The sequence below is a fragment of the Oncorhynchus mykiss genome, chromosome 13, assembly GCF_057628025.1.
Source record: "Oncorhynchus mykiss isolate SJ-2025 chromosome 13, ASM5762802v1, whole genome shotgun sequence".
In the NCBI taxonomy this organism is placed as follows: domain Eukaryota; kingdom Metazoa; phylum Chordata; class Actinopteri; order Salmoniformes; family Salmonidae; genus Oncorhynchus; species Oncorhynchus mykiss.
This window is the reverse complement of record NC_143034.1, coordinates 57,492,184-57,513,565: the sequence shown is the minus strand read 5'-3', so window position 1 is coordinate 57,513,565 and position 21,382 is coordinate 57,492,184. Positions and strand designations below refer to the sequence as shown.

General features: G+C 45.5%; 1 protein-coding gene across 2 annotated transcripts; it reads left to right on the top strand.

Annotated features, from left to right (window-relative positions):
* Positions 1 to 498: 498 nt before the first annotated feature.
* On the top strand, positions 499 to 21,283 carry LOC149978938 (mitochondrial glutathione transporter SLC25A39-like). 2 transcript variants are annotated; one of them, XM_090196883.1, is made up of 4 exons: positions 499 to 711; positions 19,635 to 19,716; positions 19,836 to 19,916; positions 20,032 to 21,283. In XM_090196883.1, exons 1-4 carry the CDS (start codon positions 673 to 675, stop codon positions 20,076 to 20,078), a joined length of 249 nt encoding a protein of 82 aa, XP_090053009.1. In that variant the 5' UTR covers positions 499 to 672; the 3' UTR covers positions 20,079 to 21,283. The 2 variants fall into 2 exon arrangements, 1 of the variants encoding a protein (XP_090053009.1); XR_016486019.1 differs by lacking the exon at positions 499 to 711 and adding an exon at positions 6,093 to 6,384.
* The last annotated feature ends 99 nt before the right edge of the window (positions 21,284 to 21,382 follow it).

Here is a 21,382-nt window from a genome sequence, read left to right as displayed (position 1 = left end):
TCGTGTAGCAACTGTTTGTACCACCTATTGTCTGACACTGGTGTACATAGACTCAAACTGAACAGATTCACAGAACTGACTTACCCCTTAAGACTTGCTTTTGAGTGCCTCTAACTTACATTTCTGTGAATTTAGTCACGTTGCTATAAAGTCAAATAATGCAGTTTAAAATTGAGGCAATTGTTCACTATTTATACGGTCCATTTTGGCTGTGCGTACTGCCTGTTGACGATCAGCCCTCAAACTTGTCAAGATCAACATGGCTCATGAAATAAACTGACTTCAAAAGCGCTGCTTGCCTGTAGTTCAGTGTAGCAGTTGCCTACCTTGCGGGAGCTGAAGGATGATGCATTTGGGCAGTACTGGTTGCCCTGTACCGCTGCCTGTCAGCATTTTGGGACGCTGCAGATAACAGCTTGGTGAATAATAAACAGCAGCTGTGGTTAATTAGTACAGTTCAAGGTTAATAGTTGGGTTGTGAATCTCACGACTGCCTGCATAGTTACACGGCAAGAGGTACGCATTGTATAAATGCTCTCTGCTACAATCATTGTGCGTAATGGGAATTTGGTCAGGGTAACAGATCTTGGCACTTATTCCATCAACACTGAGAAAGTGACTGGACTACTGTGATATGGCCTGCTGCTGTAGGCTGTCTGGATTTTCAAGGGAATGGACACTGCAGTCCAGAGCGCACTAATCAGGATGATGGTATGTAGATAAATTCCTTGTCAGATTTAGACCATTGCTTTACATGAATGTGAAAGTATACAGCCACGTCTTTCTAAATGCAAGCCAACTGGCTATACGTAGTGTACAGAACATTAACACCTTTCTATTGAGTTGTACACCCTTTTGCCCTCAGCCTCAATTTGTTGGGTCGAATGTTTCCGCTTGTGGATACTTTGGCACAATGTCACTGGCGTAACAGGTGTTGAATGTGGAGGATGAGGGCTGCAGTAGATACCTCGGATAGGGGGGAGTGAGGCCTAAGACGGTTTTATAAATAAGCATAAATCAGTGAGTCTTGCGACAGGTATACAGAGATGACCCGTTTAGAGAAGTGTCCGCTATAAGGAGCATTGGTGGCAATTCTGATGGCCGAATGGTAAACATCTAGCCGCCCGAGAGCACCCTTACCTGCCGATCTATAAATGAAGTCTAATCTAGCTGGGGTAGGATGGTCATCCGAGTCAGGGTTAGTTTGGCAGCTGAGGTGAAAGAGTGAATACGATAGAGGAAACCAAGTCTAGATTTAACCAACATACACCTGCAGCTTTGGTATGTGCTGAGAGAAGGACAGTGCACCGTCCTTGGGGTACTTCCTTGGTGACAGGCAGTGGCTGAGACAGCAGATATCCTGACTTTATACACTGCACTCTTTGAGAGAGGTAGTTAGCAAACCAGGCCAAAGACCCCTCAGAGACACCAATAGTCCTTAGCCGGCCCACAAGAATGGAATGGTCTACCGTATCAAAAGCTTTGGCCAAGTCAATAAAAATAGCAGCACAATGTTGCTTAGAATCAAGGGCAATGGTGACACACCCATAACCTGAGCGGAAGCCAGATTGAATACTTGAGAGAATACTATAAACATCAAGAAAGCCAGTCAGTTGATTATTGACAGGTTTATCCAACAGTTGGCTGGAAGTCCATTGGGTGGTTGACCATTCTTGATACACACAGGAAACTGTTGAACATGTAAAAACCCAGCAGCATTGCAGTTCTTGACACAAATTGGTGCGCCTGGCACATACTACCATACCCTGTTCAAAGGCACTTAAATATTTTGTCGTGCCCGTTCACTATCTGAATGGCACACATACACAATTCTTGTCTCAATTGTCTCAAGTCTTAAATCATTCTTTAACCCGTCTCCTCCCCTTCATCTACACCAATTGAAGTGGATTTCACAAGTTACATCAATAAGGGAGTATAGCTTTCACCTGGTCAGTCTGTCATGGTAAGAGCAGGTGTTCCTAATGTTTCGTACACCCTGTGTATGTCCATGTGTTCTAACCATATTTGGCTTCAGCTCACCTAGCTCTGTACAGCAATTAAGCCTTCCACTCAAAAGTGCTTTCACCTCCACTTCAGCATGTAATGAGAAGGACCCTGAGGGCCTCGCACTCCATTTAGACGTCCCTCACGTCTCCTGCTATACATCTCTGCATAATACAGTTTCTGCACCCTTTGCAAAAAAAATGGATTTTCAGAAGGATTTTCAAGGTCCTTATTTCCTATTTACTTAAAGATGTCCTCCAGCGATTTTTTCACTTTTCCTGTTAAGGTGATATCCCAAGTATAAAGACAGTAAAGTACACACAGTAAAGGGTAAACAAATATGTTTTGATTAAAATACTGTTTTTTAGACACAACTGCAAACTACCAGGAGGAGGGCATTCAAGGAGTTGGTTTGATGGGAAGTCCATTGGCTCGAGGAACAATAGAAGAGCAATAGAGAACACCCCCACTTGTGCCATGTCAGACATACCTGGACCACCTATTGAGATGTGCCTTTTGTTAAATAAATCAGGTGTCCAATGAGGTGAGAATGAGACTGGAGTGCTACTTTAAGTCTTTGGAGCATTGTTCACACAATAGCACATTTCAGTTTTTCAAAACTTTCCCCAACGGAAGCATTTCTCGTCGTTGAGGTCCAAGGAGGGGAAACAAAGAATGTGATATGAACATGATGCATCCACTGAAAGAAGTGATACAGTGTCTGGAGGGAGAGTCATGGACATGGCCTGTGTTGTGTTATAATTGTAGTATGATCTAAAACAAAGACGCGCGACAATGAGGTTCTAGCTCCAGCCTGTTTATTAACCTAACCCTCGCATGTCCTACATAGGTACGGATACCCCCAAGGGACATCCTACTACATCTTCCCCTCTCCCATGAACAAGAACTCAACATGCATAACCACTGAAGCATAACTGAAATGCAATTTGGAAACCAGTATTATTCTCTAACATGCTACTTCCCATCCTGAAACAGTATGAAAGTATTAAATCACACAGTATGAACATTAACTTAGGTACAGTCTCTTTTTGCTGGGTATGGTCCCAAGCAGTAAGTTTTCTCTTCACGTAACATATTCTTTCAGCCACTCTGGTGGCTTCACATCCCTTTTTGGGCGCGCTTGTGGCTCTGTGAGCATTCTCTCTCCTTCACCCTCTTTTTGTGCATTTTCTGTGGCCTTAGTCTGTGTGGCTGGTAGATCTGGAAGAGCTCTGAGGTGTGTTTTGTTCCTTCGTACCTCTTCTGAGCCTGTGTCCACCACATAGGAGCGTGGGGCATCTGCTTTCCTCAGCACTATTGCTGGTGTCTTTGAGTTTGTAATCCACATGCGTTGACCTTCGGTCAGCTCTGGCCTCTCCTTAGCACGGTGTCTCCGATTAAAGTCTCCAGTTTGCGTTTGTTTCAGACGTTTGTCCCTCTCAGCGAAGGCCTTCCTGTTAGGCCATCAGGGTTTAAGCTGAGCCGGCGAGACAGGCAATGGGGAACGCAGCCTCCTGCCCATCAGGAGCTCGGCAGGCGACTGCCCATGATGCAGTGGTGTAACTCTGTAAGCTAACAGAGCCCTGTATGGATCCTTGTTCGATTTTCAGCAGTTCCTTGACTGTCACATGTATGAAGTCATATTCTGCGGCAAAAGCAGAAAAGGAGCTCGCAGAGAACTGGGGACCGTTATCTGTAACCAGGACCTCAGCGACCCCTTGCCTGGAAAAAAATTGACTTTAATCCATTGATAACACCAGCTGATGTGGTTATGGGTGTCTTTGCTATTTCAATGTATCTTGAGTAGTAATCTACCACTAGCAGATAAGTGTCATTTTCCCAATAGAACATATCCACCCCTACCTTTTGCCATGGCCGTTTTGGCAGCTCCGTTGCCATCATTGGCTCCTGATGACAAGGTTGACATTTTGTACAGACCTCACAATGGGCCACTAGCTTGGCAATCTGAGTACTCAGACCAAGCCACCACACTGACTGTTGAGCCTCAGTCTGCATTTGGTTATCCCCATGTGTCCATCATGCACTCTGTCTAGCATTTCTGGTTGTAGAGTCTCTGGGATAACTATCTGTTGTCCTTTCATGAGAAGGTCTCCATTACAGTGGAAGTCACTTTGGTGCACCCAATAGGGCTTCAGCAACTGAGGCAGTTCCTCCTGCCTGGGCCATCCCTTTTTGCACTGCTGTACTCTCTGTTGGCAGATGTGGTCTCGTTGTTGCTCCTCTGAAATCTGCTGCAGTTTGGTCTGAGATGCAGGTAGACTGTCCCTTATTGCATTAATGGACACCTGTACATCACCCTCTAGACATTGCTCCTCCTCTGATAATGGACGTTTAATTGGGGCCCCGGAGAGTGCATCTGCTGTGATCAGTGCCTTCCCTGGCACATACACCATCTTGTAGGTGAACCTCAGTAGTCTGAGGCGGAAGCGCAGGACTCTGGGAGGCAAGTCGTCCAGTGCTTTTGTCCCTAACAGAGCCAACAGTGGTTTGTGGTCAGTCTGCTGTAAACTGCAGGCCAATAAGGTATTGGCTGAGTCTTTCACATGCCCATGTGATAGCCAACTTCTCTACTTGAGCATATCTTTGCTCTGTGTCGGATAAGCTTCGGGAGATGTATGCTATTGGATGCCACTCCATGTTGTCCTGCATCTATGTGAGGACCACCCCTAGCCCAAAAGATGATGCATCTGCTGATACTTTTGTCTTAGCGTGGGGACGGTACTGGGCCATCTCCTTTTGATTTTGTCAAACGCTACCTGTTGCATGTGACCCCATGACCAGTCATTCTCTTTGGCTAGTAAGTCTCTCTGAGGTTTGGTTGTATCTGAGAACTGTGGGAGGAACTTACCCACATATGTGGCCATGCCTAAGAAGTTCCTGACTTCAGCCACATTCTGGGGTCTGGGCATATCTGTGATGGCGCTGATCTTCTCTGGGTCCGGCTCTATTCCAGCTGCACTGATTTTGTGTCCCAAGAACAAGACCTCTGATTGTGCAAAAGTGCATTTTTCATTGAGTGTCAGGCCAGTCTCCTGGAGTCGGGTCAGAACTGCTGTGAGCCTTACATCATGTTCTGCTCTGTCCCTTCCGCACACGAGCACATCGTCCGCGTGGACTATGACGCTACTCAGCCCCTCCAACAGCTGGGACATGCGTCTTTGGAAATGCTCAGGACCGCTTCCCGATTCCAAATGGCAAAACATTAAAACAGTAACGGCCAAACAGTGTTATAAACGTTGTGAGTGCCCTACTCTCTGATGACAGTGGTATCTGCCAGAAACCTGAGCGGGCATCCAGCTTTGTGAAGACTTGTGAGCCATCCAACTGAGCCAGTGACTGCTCCACTGATGGTAAGATGTGTCTCTCTCTGCAGAATGCCTCATTCAATTTAGTCATGTCCACACAGATCCTTATTTCCCCATTGGCTTTTGGGACCACCACCATCCCTGCACACCAGTCTGTGGGACTCTCTATTTTAGACACTGCCCCAATGTCTTCCATCCTCCCCAACTCTTCCTTTACTCTGGCCAATAAAGGGATAGGCACCCGGCGGGGGGTGGTAAGGGCATAGGGTACAGCATCCTATTTCAGGCAGATTTTGTAGTCACCTTCTATCCTTCCTAGACCAGAAAACACTTTTGGGAATTTCTTTTTGAAAACCTCACCTGGGTCCTCCAGTTCGCTCACTCTCTCAATGAGTTGCAATGCTTCAATTGCTGGCAGCCCCAACAACTGTCTGGCTAGAGAGTCAATGACGAAGACAGGCTGGATGGCACTTTTGTCTTTACTCTCCAGTTTAATCACCAAGTGCCCTACCACTGGTAAAATGTTATTACTGGGCCTGTACAGTTTTTTGTTTGTAGAGAGCAAAGGGCCATCTCTGCTATAGCTATACAGCCTAGTTGGGATAGCTGTCACTGCTGCCCCAGTGTCTAGTTTAAATGACACAACCTCCCCATTGAGTTTAATGTCTGAATGCCAGCCAGTATTGTTTCCCTTTACTTCTCCCAGCAAGATGCTGTCCTGCTGTACCTCCTCTGAAACCTCATGCATTTGCTTTAATTGACAGACAGCTGAAAAGTGTCCTCTCCTATGACATTTCCTGCATTCCGCATCCTTTGCTGGGCAATCTTTCCCACATTTGCGACAAACATTTGAACTAGCTACTGGTGCTGTCTGTGATTGTTTTCTCCACGTCTGTCTCTGTTCTGTGTTCCCCTCCGTTTTTTTTTAGCTCTGTATGAAAATGCATGTATTTCCTCACTCTCTTCGTTCTGCAAGGAGCTGCTGTCGCGCAGTATCGTCTGCTGTCTTTTTACTGTCTCACTCTGCCTAACCTGGTTTACAGCTTTGGACAAGGTAAGCTGGGAATCCAACTGTAACTTTTCAGAAAGTGATATATTTCTTATTCCGACTACAATCCGATCTCGGATCAGCTCTTCCCTGAGCTCGCCAAACTGACAATGTTCTGCTAGTTTGTGAACAGCTGTGATAAAACTGTTGGTGGTTTCACCCTGCTCCTGTTTGCACATATTAAACCTAGCTCTCTCAAAAATAATGTTGTGTCTCCCTACAAAATGCGTTTCAAAACAGTATTTAACGGCACTGTAGTTAAGTTTCTCTTCCTCGGTCAACGTTGAAACATTTAATATATCCTCGGCTTCATCACCCATAGAGTAGATCAGTGTATGAACTTGAAATGCCTCATTTTTCACGTTTAAGCCTGATGCTACCCTGTACCTTTCAAAGCGCCTGATCCATTTCGGACAGTTTTGAATGTCCATACAAACAAAATTATCCAGGGGACTAATGTGAAATCCGTCAGCACTAGCCACTGGCCTGTCCGTGTTTGCGCCAGAGCCCGTTGAACTTGGGAGTCTCAAACCCTGAAATCCCGCCAGCTTCTTCCTCTTGCAACATGTTGCTTAGCAGTAACTATGAGGATTCTGTGTTATGCACTATAGCCCGTTACCATATACGTGATTGAATATTATCTGCTGTTGGCTTGTGTGGATGTATGTATGTGTTTTGCAACATAGCTGACTTGAAACATTGTTAACAGTTTCAGGGCCATGGGCCTTTCTCATGATGGAAAAATACAGAATAACATGAAGACAGGAACTGTGCAATGAGTTGGGGGGGTGGCACATTCAGAAAGCAGTGTTGCGAGAACAAACGGTCTTTTGTTAGATAACAGGAGCCAGGTGCGAGATAACGGTATGGAACAGTTACATCTATCAACTGAGGCGCTTAGGGGGCTGGGACCAGCCTCTGCGCCAACAATCAACTATAGGCTGGGTGAGTCTAAACCACGCCCAGTCTCTACTCTGACAGGCCGGCTCGGAAGCAGGAACTATTTCTGTCAGGGTATATTTATAATATCTTTGTCAAGAAAGTCAGTTCTCTGTTTGCCCTGCGAGGTGGGACAGAGAGCCCGTATATACGAAAATTGCATTTACCACTTATTGCTTAGCTAATAAAAAATACATAGTACTTAAGTTAATTGACACCATCTCCAAGTTTGGCCTCGGCCGTTACCAGTGGAGGAAAAGAAGGAGTTCATGGTGCATTTTAGTCTAATGTCTCTTTACTTTCAACATTTAGAGGCAGTGGGTCACAATCATACAATCCCTTATGGGGACCAGAAGGACTGACTGGGGACTTTGACAAGCTTAGTGACAAACACAATGTGGACATGATGAGAGACTATTTCACTGCTGCTATTTGATCAATGTTGTATTATTATCTTTAAGATATTCACAATCTAATAATAGTGACAGGGGGTACCTTGTAAGCTCAGTTTTGACAAAAAGGTAAGATTTGATGATAGCCTTCAGAGGACAGCTGTAATGAGAATACCTAAGGCCTTAGCCTGAGCTTGCCAGAATAGACTGCAGCTCCAATGCACCCCTGCACTGTGGCATCAGTATTCCAAGCCCGTTCCCATGGACACAGCTTTCCTTTCTTCCCCAAGCTTATAGGAGCAGGAGTGCCCTTCCTGCCTGCATGAAGTACTGCCTCTCACCACCAGAGTGCAGGATGTGTAGGATATCATGGTCCATTTCCTCCACTGCCTTTAAAAAAAATCCCTGTCACGCTGTCTAGTGGTTCTACTGTTTCTTTATGAGGAACCTGTTTCTTTTCTGCTACTGTTTCTTTATGAGGAATCTGTTTCTTATCTACTACTGTTTCTTTATGAGGAACCTGTTTCTTTATGAGGAATCTGTTTCTTTTCTGCTTCTGTTTCTTCATGAGGAACCTGTTTCTTTTCTGCTACTGTTTCTTCATGAGGAACCTGTTTCTTTTCTACTACTGTTTCTTTATGAGGAACCTGTTTATTTTCTACTACTGTTTCTTCATGAGGAACCTGTTTCTTTTCTACTACTGTTTCAAAAGTTTTTGTGAAAGTACATGTCTTGTAGAGGAGCCATGCCTAGCTATCTGTAGCCTCACCTCTCCCTGACCCCAAAATAACCTAGGTGAGCACAGTCAGCAACTCTCTAGTCAGCATAAACAAGAGGCTCGTGCTCTCTCTCTCTTTCTCTCTCTCTCTCTCCCTCTCTCTCTCTCTCTCTCTCTCTCTCTCTCTCTCTCTCTCTCTCTCTCTCTCTCTCTCTCTCTCTCTCTCTCTCTCTCACTCACTCACTGTCTTGTACAGCAAAACTTGTGGGGTCACTCTTCAGCTGAACAGTTTCCAGCCGTGCTCAACCGAGCCCTTCTCTTGCAGTGGCCTTTTCGTTGGGGATAAGAGGCGAGTCTTCAGGTGACGTGCCTGACGGTCCCATGGGGTGCTCTGTCCCAGAACACTGGCTGCTAAAGTCAGACAAAGGTCATTGTTGATTTGATGCGAGGTTATGTAACCTTGGAGACTGCTGTACTTAGACACAAAGACAGCCCAGAGAAGAGTATGGTCTCTTAATATTCCCAGCCAGAAGGAGACAGTATGTTCCTCCGGCCCCCCCACACACACTTCCCTGATCACACAGCACTGGGAGGGAGTGAGGGAGAGAGAGATAAGGGAATGGAGGGATAGAGGGAGACACTCAGAGTGAGAGGCTAATTTCTTGCATGCTAAAATGCAGATATTGACACACAGTAGGAGAGGGGAGAAACAGCGAAAGGGAGGGTAGAGAAAGTGAATCACACACACAATTAGAGTGTGAGAAATCTCTCCCTCCCCTGGCTCCATTTCAGATATGACACTTTGTAACCTTCAGCGACAGAGCATGGGAAACCCAGCCTATGATGGAGCCGTGTAGCCGGAGCCTTGCTCTCCTCTCACTGCGGTGGGCGCGGAGAGTTAACCCTCCATGACGTCCCCATGGAATGTCCAACTCTGTTAGCCTGCCAAGAAAGGACTTGACTCTTCAAAGGCACGTCTAGCCACTCCAGACTTGAACTCTCCACTGTCAGGATGGGGAGACGGGGATAGAGGGACGAAGAGAGGATGGCTGTTGAAGCCACAGAGAATCCAGTGGTAAGGAGCTCATTAGGAGTGTGGCCCACAAATGCATCTTCCCCCGCAGTGAGATGGGACTCTTGTATGGACGGACACCATCGCCACACTGTCAATTAGATTTCAGCACTTCCCTCCTTTCATCACATATCCTGCATTCTAAGACAGAGAGAGAGAGAGATAAATAGAGAGGGAGGGAGGAAGAGGGAAGGAGAGAAAGAGGGAGAGAGATGTTCTGCATTCATGAGAAAGCATGCTAAAACAACAGAAGAGAGAGAACATAGAGACAGACAGAGAGAGAGTGAGAGGAAGAGGAAAGAGATGAGAAAGTAGAGGAGAGGGAGCATATAAGCAAGAAGAGGCATGGTGATAGCAAGAACAAAACAAAGCGTAAGTCAATGGGGAAGACAGGTTGGAGAAGGGAGGAGATAGTATGTGAGTGTGTAAGTCACAGAGGGATAGAGAATGAGAGATTGTGCAGGAGAGGCAAATTAAGGACAAGCATGTTAGCCAGACAAGATGGAGGAAGTGAGAGAGGGAGAACGTCCATTCCCAAAGCATAAAAAACTGACGTGTGTGTGTGTACGGCAAGTAGGACTCGATGTGGCTTCATGGTAATGTCAGTATCTCCTCTCCTCCACTTAGGATTTTATGTAATCCAGCCTTGTAAAATGGCTGCTCTTTATGAATTCTAAATAAAAATGCCTATACGGTACATAAAATAGCCCTATTCATTCAGAGTGCTTCGTGGACACATTCTTAGACAAATTTATGGAGAGAGGCTTTTGTCAGTGAACTCAGATAATAGAGTGAATCAAGATCTCAGCACTTTGTCTAATAGAAACAGTTTGGGGTCTTTTTCTTTTCCCCAAGAACCTGCTGAACCTTTAATTTGAATAGAGTTGGAGTCCAAAAAGATTGCAGATGGCTCATTGCTCCCACACTGCACAGAGATCACAAAGTTAGTGCTAGTAGTAAAATACAATAATAAAAAGGGACTCTGCTGTCCGAGCATCAGGGGGAAACTGGTTCCACCATTGGAGTAATGGGACAGAGAAGGGCTTTGACTGGCCTGTGCGGTAGCTGATCCCACTCTCTTCATTGGCTCTCCTGGATACCCATTTCATGAGACATGCTGGACAGAGAGACCACTATATTACTCCCTCTTCATGAGCCATGCTGGACAGAGAGACCACTATATTACTCCCTCTTTATGAGTCATAATGGACAGAGACCACTATATTACTCACTCTTCATGAGCCATGCTGGACAGAGACCATTATATTACTCCCTCTTCATGAGCCATGCTGGACAGAGACCACTATATTACTCACTCTTCATGAGCCATGCTGGACAGAGACCACTATATTACTCCCTCTTTATGAGTCATAATGGACAGAGACCACTATATTACTCCCTCTTTATGAGTCATAATGGACAGAGACCACTATATTACTCACTCTTCATGAGCCATGCTGGACAGAGACCACTATATTACTCCCTCTTTATGAGTCATAATGGACAGAGACCACTATATTACTCCCTCTTTATGAGTCATAATGGATAGAGACCACTATATTACTCACTCTTCATGAGCCATGCTGGACAGAGACCACTATATTAATCCCTCTTCATGAGCCATGCTGGATAGAGAGACCACTATATTACGCCCTCTTCATGAGTCATGCTGGACAGAGACCACTATATTACTCCCTCTTCATGAGCCATGATGGACAGAGACCACTATATTACTCCCTCTTCATGAGCCATGCTGGACACAGAGACCACTATGTTACTCCCACTTTATGAGTCATGCTGGACAGAGACCACTAGATTACTCCCTCTTCATGAGCCATGCTGGATAGAGACCACTATGTTACTCCCTTTTCATGAGTCTTGCTGGACAGAGACCACTATATTACTCCCTCTTCATGAGCCATGCTGGATAGAGAGACCACTATATTACTCCCTCTTCATGAGCCATGCTGGATAGAGAGACCACTATATTACTCCCTCTTCATGAGCCATGCTGGACAGAGACCACTATATTAATCCCTCTTCATGAGCCATGCTGGACAGAGACCACTATATTACTCCCTCTTCATGAGCCATGCTGGATAGAGACCACTATATTTCTCCCTCTTCATGAGCCATGCTGGACAGAGACCACTATATTACTCCCTCTTCATGAGTCATGCTGGACAGAGACCACTATATTACTCCCTCTTCATGAGCCATGATGGACAGAGACCACTATATTACTCCCTCTTCATGAGTCATGCTGGACAGAGACCACTATATTACTCCCTCTTCATGAGCCATGCTGGACACAGAGAACACTATGTTACTCCCTCTTCATGAGCCATGCTGGACAGAGACCACTAGATTACTCCCTCTTCATGAGCCATGCTGGATAGAGACCACTATATTACTCCCTCTTCATGAGCCATGCTGGACAGAGACCACTATATTACTCCCTCTTCATGAGTCATGCTGGACAGAGACCACTATATTACTCCCTCTTCATGAGCCATGCTGGACAGAGACCACTATATTACTCCCTCTTCATGAGCCATGCTGGACAGAGACCACTATATTACTCCCTCTTCATGAGCCATGATGGACAGAGACCGCTATATTACTCCCTCTTCATGAGCCATGCTGGACACAGAGACCACTATGTTACTCCCTCTTCATGAGTCATGCTGGACAGAGACCACTAGACTACTCCCTCTTCATGAGCCCTGCTGGATAGAGACCACTATGTTACTCCCTCTCCATTGGCCATGTTGGATAGAGACCACTATATTACTCACTCTTCATGAGCCATGCTGGACAGAGACCACTATATTAATCCCTCTTCATGAGCCATGCTGGATAGAGAGACCACTATATTACGCCCTCTTCATGAGCCATGATGGACAGAGACCACTATATTACTCCCTCTTCATGAGCCATGCTGGACACAGAGACCACTATGTTACTCCCTCTTCATGAGTCATGCTGGACAGAGACCACTAGATTACTCCCTCTTCATGAGCCATGCTGGATAGAGACCACTATGTTACTCCCTTTTCATGAGTCTTGCTGGACAGAGACCACTATATTACTCCCTCTTCATGAGCCATGCTGGACACAGAGACCACTAGACTACTCCCTCTTCATGAGCCCTGCTGGATAGAGACCACTATGTTACTCCCTCTCCATTAGCCATGTTGGATAGAGACCACTATATTACTCACTCTTCATGAGCCATGCTGGACAGAGACCACTATATTAATCCCTCTTCATGAGCCATGCTGGATAGAGAGACCACTATATTACGCCCTCTTCATGAGCCATGCTGGACACAGAGACCACTATGTTACTCCCTCTTTATGAGTCATGCTGGACAGAGACCACTAGATTACTCCCTCTTCATGAGCCATGCTGGATAGAGACCACTATGTTACTCCCTTTTCATGAGTCTTGCTGGACAGAGACCACTATATTACTCCCTCTTCATGAGCCATGCTGGATAGAGACCACTATATTAATCCCTCTTCATGAGCCATGCTGGACAGAGACCACTATATTACTCCCTCTTCATGAGCCATGCTGGATAGAGACCACTATATTTCTCCCTCTTCATGAGCCATGCTGGACAGAGACCACTATATTACTCCCTCTTCATGAGTCATGCTGGACAGAGACCACTATATTACTCCCTCTTCATGAGCCATGCTGGACACAGAGAACACTATATTACTCCCTCTTCATGAGTCATGCTGGACAGAGACCACTATATTACTCCCTCTTCATGAGCCATGCTGGACACAGAGAACACTATGTTACTCCCTCTTCATGAGCCATGCTGGACAGAGACCACTAGATTACTCCCTCTTCATGAGCCATGCTGGATAGAGACCACTATATTACTCCCTCTTCATGAGCCATGCTGGACAGAGACCACTATATTACTCCCTCTTCATGAGTCATGCTGGACAGAGACCACTATATTACTCCCTCTTCATGAGCCATGCTGGACAGAGACCACTATATTACTCCCTCTTCATGAGCCATGCTGGACAGAGACCACTATATTACTCCCTCTTCATGAGCCATGATGGACAGAGACCACTATATTACTCCCTCTTCATGAGCCATGCTGGACACAGAGACCACTATGTTACTCCCTCTTCATGAGTCATGCTGGACAGAGACCACTAGACTACTCCCTCTTCATGAGCCCTGCTGGATAGAGACCACTATGTTACTCCCTCTCCATTGGCCATGTTGGATAGAGACCACTATATTACTCACTCTTCATGAGCCATGCTGGACAGAGACCACTATATTAATCCCTCTTCATGAGCCATGCTGGATAGAGAGACCACTATATTACGCCCTCTTCATGAGTCATGCTGGACAGAGACCACTATATTACTCCCTCTTCATGAGCCATGATGGACAGAGACCACTATATTACTCCCTCTTCATGAGCCATGCTGGACACAGAGACCACTATGTTACTCCCTCTTCATGAGTCATGCTGGACAGAGACCACTAGATTACTCCCTCTTCATGAGCCATGCTGGATAGAGACCACTATGTTACTCCCTTTTCATGAGTCTTGCTGGACAGAGACCACTATATTACTCCCTCTTCATGAGCCATGCTGGATAGAGACCACTATATTAATCCCTCTTCATGAGCCATGCTGGACAGAGACCACTATATTACTCCCTCTTCATGAGCCATGCTGGATAGAGACCACTATATTTCTCCCTCTTCATGAGCCATGCTGGACAGAGACCACTATATTACTCCCTCTTCATGAGTCATGCTGGACAGAGACCACTATATTACTCCCTCTTCATGAGCCATGCTGGACAGAGACCACTATATTACTCCCTCTTCATTAGCCATGCTGGACAGAGACCACTATATTACTCCCTCTTTATGAGTCATAATGGATAGAGACCACTATATTACTCACTCTTCATGAGCCATGCTGGACAGAGACCACTATATTAATCCCTCTTCATGAGCCATGCTGGATAGAGAGACCACTATATTACGCCCTCTTCATGAGTCATGCTGGACAGAGACCACTATATTACTCCCTCTTCATGAGCCATGCTGGACAGAGACCACTATATTACTCCCTCTTCATGAGCCATGATGGACAGAGACCACTATATTACTCCCTCTTCATGAGCCATGCTGGACACAGAGACCACTATGTTACTCCCTCTTTATGAGTCATGCTGGACAGAGACCACTAGATTACTCCCTCTTCATGAGCCATGCTGGATAGAGACCACTATGTTACTCCCTTTTCATGAGTCTTGCTGGACAGAGACCACTATATTACTCCCTCTTCATGAGCCATGCTGGATAGAGACCACTATATTAATCCCTCTTCATGAGCCATGCTGGACAGAGACCACTATATTACTCCCTCTTCATGAGCCATGCTGGATAGAGACCACTATATTTCTCCCTCTTCATGAGCCATGCTGGACAGAGACCACTATATTACTCCCTCTTCATGAGTCATGCTGGACAGAGACCACTATATTACTCCCTCTTCATGAGCCATGCTGGACAGAGACCACTATATTACTCCCTCTTCATTAGCCATGCTGGACAGAGACCACTATATTACTCCCTCTTTATGAGTCATAATGGATAGAGACCACTATATTACTCACTCTTCATGAGCCATGCTGGACAGAGACCACTATATTAATCCCTCTTCATGAGCCATGCTGGATAGAGAGACCACTATATTACGCCCTCTTCATGAGTCATGCTGGACAGAGACCACTATATTACTCCCTCTTCATGAGCCATGCTGGACAGAGACCACTATATTACTCCCTCTTCATGAGCCATGATGGACAGAGACCACTATATTACTCCCTCTTCATGAGCCATGCTGGACACAGAGACCACTATGTTACTCCCTCTTTATGAGTCATGCTGGACAGAGACCACTAGATTACTCCCTCTTCATGAGCCATGCTGGATAGAGACCACTATGTTACTCCCTTTTCATGAGTCTTGCTGGACAGAGACCACTATATTACTCCCTCTTCATGAGCCATGCTGGATAGAGAGACCACTATATTACTCCCTCTTCATGAGCCATGCTGGATAGAGAGACCACTATATTACTCCCTCTTCATGAGCCATGCTGGACAGAGACCACTATATTACTCCCTCTTCATGAGCCATGCTGGACAGAGACCACTATATTAATCCCTCTTCATGAGCCATGCTGGACAGAGACCACTATATTACTCCCTCTTCATGAGCCATGCTGGATAGAGACCACTATATTTCCCCCTCTTCATGAGCCATGCTGGACAGAGACCACTATATTACTCCCTCTTCATGAGTCATGCTGGACAGAGACCACTATATTACTCCCTCTTCATGAGCCATGATGGACAGAGACCACTATATTACTCCCTCTTCATGAGTCATGCTGGACAGAGACCACTATATTACTCCCTCTTCATGAGCCATGCTGGACACAGAGAACACTATGTTACTCCCTCTTCATGAGCCATGCTGGACAGAGACCACTAGATTACTCCCTCTTCATGAGCCATGCTGGATAGAGACCACTATATTACTCCCTCTTCATGAGCCATGCTGGACAGAGACCACTATATTACTCCCTCTTCATGAGTCATGCTGGACAGAGACCACTATATTACTCCCTCTTCATGAGCCATGCTGGACAGAGACCACTATATTACTCCCTCTTCATGAGCCATGCTGGACAGAGACCACTATATTACTCCCTCTTCATGAGCCATGATGGACAGAGACCGCTATATTACTCCCTCTTCATGAGCCATGCTGGACACAGAGACCACTATGTTACTCCCTCTTCATGAGTCATGCTGGACAGAGACCACTAGACTACTCCCTCTTCATGAGCCCTGCTGGATAGAGACCACTATGTTACTCCCTCTCCATTGGCCATGTTGGATAGAGACCACTATATTACTCACTCTTCATGAGCCATGCTGGACAGAGACCACTATATTAATCCCTCTTCATGAGCCATGCTGGATAGAGAGACCACTATATTACGCCCTCTTCATGAGTCATGCTGGACAGAGACCACTATATTACTCCCTCTTCATGAGCCATGATGGACAGAGACCACTATATTACTCCCTCTTCATGAGCCATGCTGGACACAGAGACCACTATGTTACTCCCTCTTCATGAGTCATGCTGGACAGAGACCACTAGATTACTCCCTCTTCATGAGCCATGCTGGATAGAGACCACTATGTTACTCCCTTTTCATGAGTCTTGCTGGACAGAGACCACTATATTACTCCCTCTTCATGAGCCATGCTGGACACAGAGACCACTAGACTACTCCCTCTTCATGAGCCCTGCTGGATAGAGACCACTATGTTACTCCCTCTCCATTAGCCATGTTGGATAGAGACCACTATATTACTCACTCTTCATGAGCCATGCTGGACAGAGACCACTATATTAATCCCTCTTCATGAGCCATGCTGGATAGAGAGACCACTATATTACGCCCTCTTCATGAGCCATGCTGGACACAGAGACCACTATGTTACTCCCTCTTTATGAGTCATGCTGGACAGAGACCACTAGATTACTCCCTCTTCATGAGCCATGCTGGATAGAGACCACTATGTTACTCCCTTTTCATGAGTCTTGCTGGACAGAGACCACTATATTACTCCCTCTTCATGAGCCATGCTGGATAGAGACCACTATATTAATCCCTCTTCATGAGCCATGCTGGACAGAGACCACTATATTACTCCCTCTTCATGAGCCATGCTGGATAGAGACCACTATATTTCTCCCTCTTCATGAGCCATGCTGGACAGAGACCACTATATTACTCCCTCTTCATGAGTCATGCTGGACAGAGACCACTATATTACTCCCTCTTCATGAGCCATGCTGGACAGAGACCACTATATTACTCCCTCTTCATGAGCCATGCTGGACAGAGACCACTATATTACTCCCTCTTCATGAGCCATGATGGACAGAGACCACTATATTACTCCCTCTTCATGAGCCATGCTGGACACAGAGACCACTATGTTACTCCCTCTTCATGAGTCATGCTGGACAGAGACCACTAGACTACTCCCTCTTCATGAGCCCTGCTGGATAGAGACCACTATGTTACTCCCTCTCCATTGGCCATGTTGGATAGAGACCACTATATTACTCACTCTTCATGAGCCATGCTGGACAGAGACCACTATATTAATCCCTCTTCATGAGCCATGCTGGATAGAGAGACCACTATATTACTCCCTCTTCATGAGTCATGCTGGACAGAGACCACTATATTACTCCCTCTTCATGAGCCATGATGGACAGAGACCACTATATTACTCCCTCTTCATGAGCCATGCTGGACACAGAGACCACTATATTACGCCCTCTTCATGAGTCATGCTGGACAGAGACCACTATATTACTCCCTCTTCATGAGCCATGATGGACAGAGACCACTATATTACTCCCTCTTCATGAGCCATGCTGGACACAGAGACCACTATGTTACTCCCTCTTCATGAGTCATGCTGGACAGAGACCACTAGATTACTCCCTCTTCATGAGCCATGCTGGATAGAGACCACTATGTTACTCCCTTTTCATGAGTCTTGCTGGACAGAGACCACTATATTACTCCCTCTTCATGAGCCATGCTGGATAGAGACCACTATATTAATCCCTCTTCATGAGCCATGCTGGACAGAGACCACTATATTACTCCCTCTTCATGAGCCATGCTGGATAGAGACCACTATATTTCTCCCTCTTCATGAGCCATGCTGGACAGAGACCACTATATTACTCCCTCTTCATGAGTCATGCTGGACAGAGACCACTATATTACTCCCTCTTCATGAGCCATGCTGGACAGAGACCACTATATTACTCCCTCTTCATTAGCCATGCTGGACAGAGACCACTATATTACTCCTTCTTCATGAGCCATGCTGGACACAGAGACCACTAGACTACTCCCTCTTCATGAGTCATGCTGGACAGAGACCACTAGACTACTCCCTCTTCATGAGCCATGCTGGACAGAGACCACTATATTACTCCCTCTTTATGAGCAATGCTAGATAGAGAGACCACTATATTACTCTCTCTTCATGAGCCATGCTGGATAGAGAGACCACTATATTACTCTGTCTTCATGAGCCATGCTGGACAGAGACCACTATATTACTCCCTCTTCATGAGCCATGCTGGACAGAGACCACTATATTACTCCCTCTTTATGAGTCATGCTGGACAGAGACCACTAGATTACTCCCTCTTCATGAGCCATGCTGGACAGAGACCACTATATTACTCCCTCTTCATGAGTCATGCTGGACAGAGACCACTATATTACTCCCTCTTCATGAGCCATGCTGGACAGAGACCACTATATTACTCCCTCTTTATGAGCAATGCTAGATAGAGAGACCACTATATTACTCTCTCTTCATGAGCCATGCTGGATAGAGAGACCACTATATTACTCTGTCTTCATGAGCCATGCTGGACAGAGACCACTATATTACTCCCTCTTCACAAGCCATGCTGGATAGAGAGACCACTATATTACTCTCTCTTCATGAGCCTTGCTGCATAGTGAGACCACTATATTACTCCCTCTTCATGAGCCATGCTGGATAGTGAGACCACTATATTACTTCCTCTTCATGAGCCATGCTGGACCAGAGAGACCACTATATTACTCCCTCTTCATGAGCCATGCTGGATAGGGAGACCACTATACTGTATCAACAGTACCACCCCATACATACCTGATACATTGGGCAACATTCATAGCCATCTGAGGGGACCTTGCAGCAGGTGTTTCCCTCCTTACACACCTCTCCGCCTGGGCAATCATCAGCAGAGACCTGGGCCAGCAGAGACCTGGGCCAGACTGTTGATAATTGATTACAGGTGGACCCCCTGGTTAAAGCCTGTTTTTAGTGTTTCACCTGTCTAGTTACATAACGTACTGCTTATCAATAGATCAGGGGGTAAGTTATGTTCATTTCACTGGGTATTGTTGTTGATTTCACTGTGTATTGCTTATAGAGAGTGTATCTATTGTCTTCTGTCCCAGGTTGCTGCCATCATGACTCTACCTTTTGACGTGGTGAAGACACGAAGACAGATCCAACTGGGAGAGATGGAGACACTGGGAGGTGTGTAATTACAGGGTCTTATGTACCCATATGGCCATTCACGTCTGAAATCGTATTTTATCCTCTGATAGAACGTAGGATTGCCCACTAAATCTCTGTCTTTCTCCTCTTCCTCCTAGTCCCTGTGAAGTATCCCACATCCACATGGCATATCATGAGGGGAATTTTGGCTGAATCGGGATACAGGGGGCTCTTTGCAGGTAAGTCCAAAGGATATATAAAAAGTATATATTTGCAATGCTTGAAGCGCTGTTATAGTAAGCAGTCTGAATGGAGGACTAAATCAGGTAAATTGTGTCTCTTTATCCCCCTCAGGTGATCAAAGTTGCCCCAGCCTGTGCTGTCATGATCAGCACCTATGAGTTTGGGAAGATCTTCTTCCAGAAGATGAACCTTGACCAGGAGCAACAGGCCTGCTGAGGGGCTGTGTGTGGAGAAGCAGGGTTGGCTACCTTCTTCTGTGGCAGAATGGGAAGAGACTGTTCGCAGCTGCCAATGCACGCTCACATGCACGCTGTCTAAGACTGCTCCTGGTTAAGACTTTGCACCTAGAAACCTGAGCTTCAAATCACCCTGGAGGAGTCTCTGTCTCTCAATTCAGACAAAGGCAAAGACATGAGGAATGGGCTTTTTTGCTGTTTTCTAGCCCTTTCTATTGGCCCACAGGGAGGCTACTCCTACAACTGTGAACACTGTCATACGTGTATCCATGAATGTGTCCATTAGTTAAATTCAGAACTGTGGGGGAACGGCCCTGTGACCTAAGGCTTATTCAGACTTTAGCATGCTGTCCTTGCACACTAAAAGTTTTCATCTTTGCTAGTACAGCCCCCTGCTGTTCATACCCGGGAGAACACTTCTAACAACAACCCTAAAAAAACTGCATGCAAAGTAATCCATTCAATCAAGACCTTCCCTTCAACTACTAGCCCAGACCAAATGCATGGCTGAGCTGAGATGAGTGGATATTCTTAATGTAGCATTCTCTCATATTGATTTGTCATCTCACCAATGGTAGCCTACTATTCAATGTCCATTTTTGTGATGGGAATAAATACCATGTAGGTAGGTGGGTTACCATGGCTCATTCCCCTAGGATGAGAACTGGGTTTTATGAGTTAATTTGGTACATGTTATTCAATCAAATGAAATACTTCAGACAAAACAGCTGGCAAATTGATTATGCTATCTAAAAGGGGTTGACATACTTTTTATTTATATTTTTACATGATTGAATGTGTGCAGGTTTTCTGTTGATCCATTTCAGACCTGGGCTAAGTCAATATAGTTTTTTTGAAGAAGTTCATTAGATTTTTTTTCAGCATTTCAGAAAGATCTGGAGTTCTACTAACTAGGCTACTGGACTGAACTGAGTTGTTGCCTTGATCTTCAATTTGTGTGTTTATTATTTCTTGTGTACCTTACATGGATGTATAGAATGTTTTATATGCTCTGACTGGTTTTACTGTTTTTTTTTATTTTTTATTTCACCTTTATTTAACCAGGTAGGCTAGTTGAGAACACGTTGAGATGGACAGTTGTAAAATAAAAAAAGGTGTTGCACCAATCACAAGAGCTTTTGCCTTATCTATTAGCTGATGCATTTTTGTTACAGTGGAATTCTAGATTTTGAAGCAAGCGTTTGTACAGCAGGAAGGCGGAGCCA

What these genes read in the sequence shown, in the direction of transcription:
- LOC149978938 (XM_090196883.1), top strand. Translation starts at nt 673, where the DNA reads ATGGACACTGCAGTCCAGAGCGCACTAATCAGGATGATG. An exon ending in GCGCACTAATCAGGATGATG is followed by an intron (nt 712 to 19,634) that starts GTATGTAGATAA and finishes CTTCTGTCCCAG; the next exon opens with GTTGCTGCCATCATGACTCT. An exon ending in AGAGATGGAGACACTGGGAG is followed by an intron (nt 19,717 to 19,835) that starts GTGTGTAATTAC and finishes TCTTCCTCCTAG; the next exon opens with TCCCTGTGAAGTATCCCACA.